Raw genomic sequence first — 3,439 nt, 5'->3', positions numbered from 1 at the left:
ATAAAGAAGAATAAGAGAGTAATCTTAATTGCATTTTTCTCAAAAAAAGTAGGCTGTAGTATCAGCAAATTTCTTCTGCATCAACTAAAGTATTCATAAATGCATATGCATCAAAGTATCCCATTTTCGCTTTCTTAGTGAAATTATTATAATCACTTAAATCAATAGTGTGCTTCGAATTATCCAATGATACCACCAGCAGTAAAAAAAAAAAAAAAAAAAAAACACCAAAGCTTGTCCTCAGAACTAAAACACGTAAATTAAACCCTTTTTCAGGATATTTCCGCCTTGTTTTCGGCCGTGGGGGGAATCCTTGGCCTGTACCTCGGCTTGTCATTACTCGTTTTTGCCGAGTTAGTGCAACTTCTCGCTCACGTCCTTCTCTGGTACTTCAGAAAATGAACCTCAGGACGTCTATTTGATTTCATGGTCTTGGCCGCTTTGAGATGGTGATCTTAATATATTCTTCGAAAGTTCTATTGATAATTAACTAGGGTATATTCTCTGTAGGATTTTTATTTTTGAAATTGTTGTGGAATTCCTGTATTCGTAATCCTCATTTGTTTGTTGAACTCGTTGCCAGACGTAGGAAAAAACTGGTGGAATGTTAATTATACGTTATTATGTAATTTTAACTGCAATTCTCCCTGTAATTTCAGTTTAAGCTTTTATATTCAGTGCCTTGGACGTTTTTTTTTTTTTTTTTTTTTTTTTAAGTAAATGAGACCAATATTTAAAACTTTGCCCTACTCCTATTTCATTTAAACTAATTAGATTTCCTTTATTTATATTTACCCACGTAGTTATATATGTATTATTTATTTAGATTTTTGTTACATTCATATGTGAAACACACACAAACGCATATGGATATAGATATTGTACACACACACACACACACACACACACATATATGCACACATATATGTATATATGTGCATATATATATGTATATATGAATATATATATATGTATATATGTACATATATATGTATATATACATACCATATATATATATATATATATATATATATATATATATATATATATTATATATATATATATACACATACACATACATACATTCATACGTAAATACATATATAGATGTATATGTATACGCACACATATATTTCTCTCTCTATATATTTACACACACACAGACACACACACACACACACACACACACACACACACACACACACACACACACACACACATATATATTATATATATATATATATATATATATTTATAGATATGTATCTGTGTGTGTATATATATGTATATGTATATATATGTATATATATATATATGTATATGTATATGTATATTTATACACACATGTTTGAATGTATCATAAGCAAACACAAATATGCGATGTAGTAATATTACTTTTCCATACTGCTTGCATTTAGCCGACTGATTGATTGTGTCTTCATATTGTTTGCACTGCCAAAGTTTATTAATGCGGCACACTTTCCTCTTAGATATTGCAAGATACAACATATTTGGCACAATCACGTTACCAAATAGACATTTCTTACAAGGTATTTTTGTCCTGAAGTCTTAACGTCATTTATGTATTATGACAGCAATGCTCTGCCTGCTTTGAAGAAGTCAGTTCCCGATCATTGGAAATTACATAACATTACTGAGACAAACGGGACAAGAATCCTTACTTGAGATTTCGTGAACTGGTCTAGAAAGCGAGAGAGTTTTGGGAGTCAGAGTGAGGGGAAAAGATTCATGAAAGCTTATTCAGTTATATATAAAATAAGAGTATACGATTAATAGGTATTCTGAGAAATACGGTTTGACTGGCGAATAAAAATGATTTTCGCACATAGTCTTCTGATGGTTATGCACAGTGATATAATTGTTTCTTAACAAGAAGAAACCATTTCTTCTTAAAACCTGTACTATATCTCTAAGAAACTGTGCTCTGTGTTAGAGTTGCAATACTTTTTGTCACGTCTGATGTGATAAATAAACAAAAACTATGAATCATATCATTCATTTAGTTTTTTTTAGTACTAAGTATCCTGTGTTGCCTTGAAGTGTCCTATGCCGAAACAGGTTTCGACGCTGCTTCGTTTCGAATGTTGAATAGGATTTCATTCCAAATAACCTACATTTCATGTGTTTGGAGGAGCACGAAGACATGGTATTGTGGAAGATTTTAGCCGCTGTTTTTTTCATATTTTAAAATTAAATTGAAAAAAAATTATTGATTTTTTTTTTTAATGGGATCTGATCATTCGCTTGCTCAGTTCATCTATCTTGAAAACGCAATTGAATCGTGGCACATTATATAAAATGACTTTTGCATTTCTCGGATTTTGGAGAAACATTCAGGAAATCCATATATATATGATTATATGAGCTAATGCCCTCACTTACTTATCTAGTTGAATCTATGTAAATATGATGATAAAATTGCACTTGTCTGATTTCACTTCTCTTGCTACTTGTTTTTGAAATATAAAGATTACCATTTTTCTTCATTTATTACTTTACCGAATGTCAAAGTTGGAATGATTGCATAACTTCATTTTCCTCTTGAATTGAATATTCTTCGATACGTATTTATATCTTAAATAATCATCACCCAAAGGGAACAGTAACGATGTCTATTTCTTTTTATAAAGAGATGGGTTCTACTACTATTGTTAACAGTAAAAATGACAACTTGAAATGAAAGGATTTAAAGGGGCATCTTAATGAGTGTATTAATCTCGTCTCTCGTGATATCTCATAATTTGTACGATGGGGGGGGGGGGGAAGGGTAGAGTTAACAGTAGGATTTAGTTAAGTTGCAAGAGAAAATAATGTATGGTTTCTTATTAGACCACAAAGTCAGGCTGCCCCGCATGTAAGTATTAATACGTAGTTTAGGTTGGAAGAATTTAGTAGGTGTTTCCTCCAACATCAAAACAGAGAGTGGATGTCTTTAAATATTCCCCATAACATACTAGCGAAAGCAATTTGAAGGACTGGCGGGACTCGTGGAAATTACACGGAACATCAACAACAAAATTTATATATTGAAAATAAACAGTATTTGTCCCTAGCTCTCTCTCTTTCACCATCTTCCTTCTACCATTCGCCTTCTCTCTTCCTTTACCTTTTTCTCTCCCTCTCTCTCTCTCCCCTACCACTTCTGAATCCCAAATCTTGCCTAAATCCTACACCTGTCCCTTCCCACTTCTCTCCTCTCTCTCCTCCCCCACTTCATTCGCTACCTCATTCCTTTCTCTCCTTTCCCCATCCCCCTTTTTCTCTTTTAACCCCCTCTCCCTTCCCCCTTTTCTCTTTTATCCCCCTCTCCCTTCCCCCTTTTCTCTCTTATCCACCTCTCCCTTTCCTCTTATCTATCCCCTTCTCTGTAAATCCTCTCCGTTTCCAAATCTTCCTTTCCTTCCTCTCCTCTCTCCTC

General features: G+C 33.3%; 1 protein-coding gene across 1 annotated transcript in view; it reads left to right on the top strand.

The window, feature by feature from the left end:
• LOC119578428 (acid-sensing ion channel 1A-like) overlaps positions 1-1,573 on the top strand; it is a 13,363-nt gene extending 11,790 nt beyond the window's left edge. Inside the window, exons 8-9 of the mRNA XM_037926012.1 lie at positions 277-386; positions 1,462-1,573. Of these exons, the coding sequence (XP_037781940.1) occupies positions 277-386; positions 1,462-1,573 (222 nt within the window). The remainder of the gene's footprint in view (positions 1-276; positions 387-1,461) is intronic.
• Positions 1,574-3,439: the final 1,866 nt, after the last annotated feature.

Source organism: Penaeus monodon, chromosome 11, assembly GCF_015228065.2.
Source record: "Penaeus monodon isolate SGIC_2016 chromosome 11, NSTDA_Pmon_1, whole genome shotgun sequence".
NCBI lineage: Eukaryota > Metazoa > Arthropoda > Malacostraca > Decapoda > Penaeidae > Penaeus > Penaeus monodon.
The sequence above is the reverse complement of the archived record's forward strand: the minus strand, read 5'-3'. Positions and strand labels throughout refer to the sequence as shown.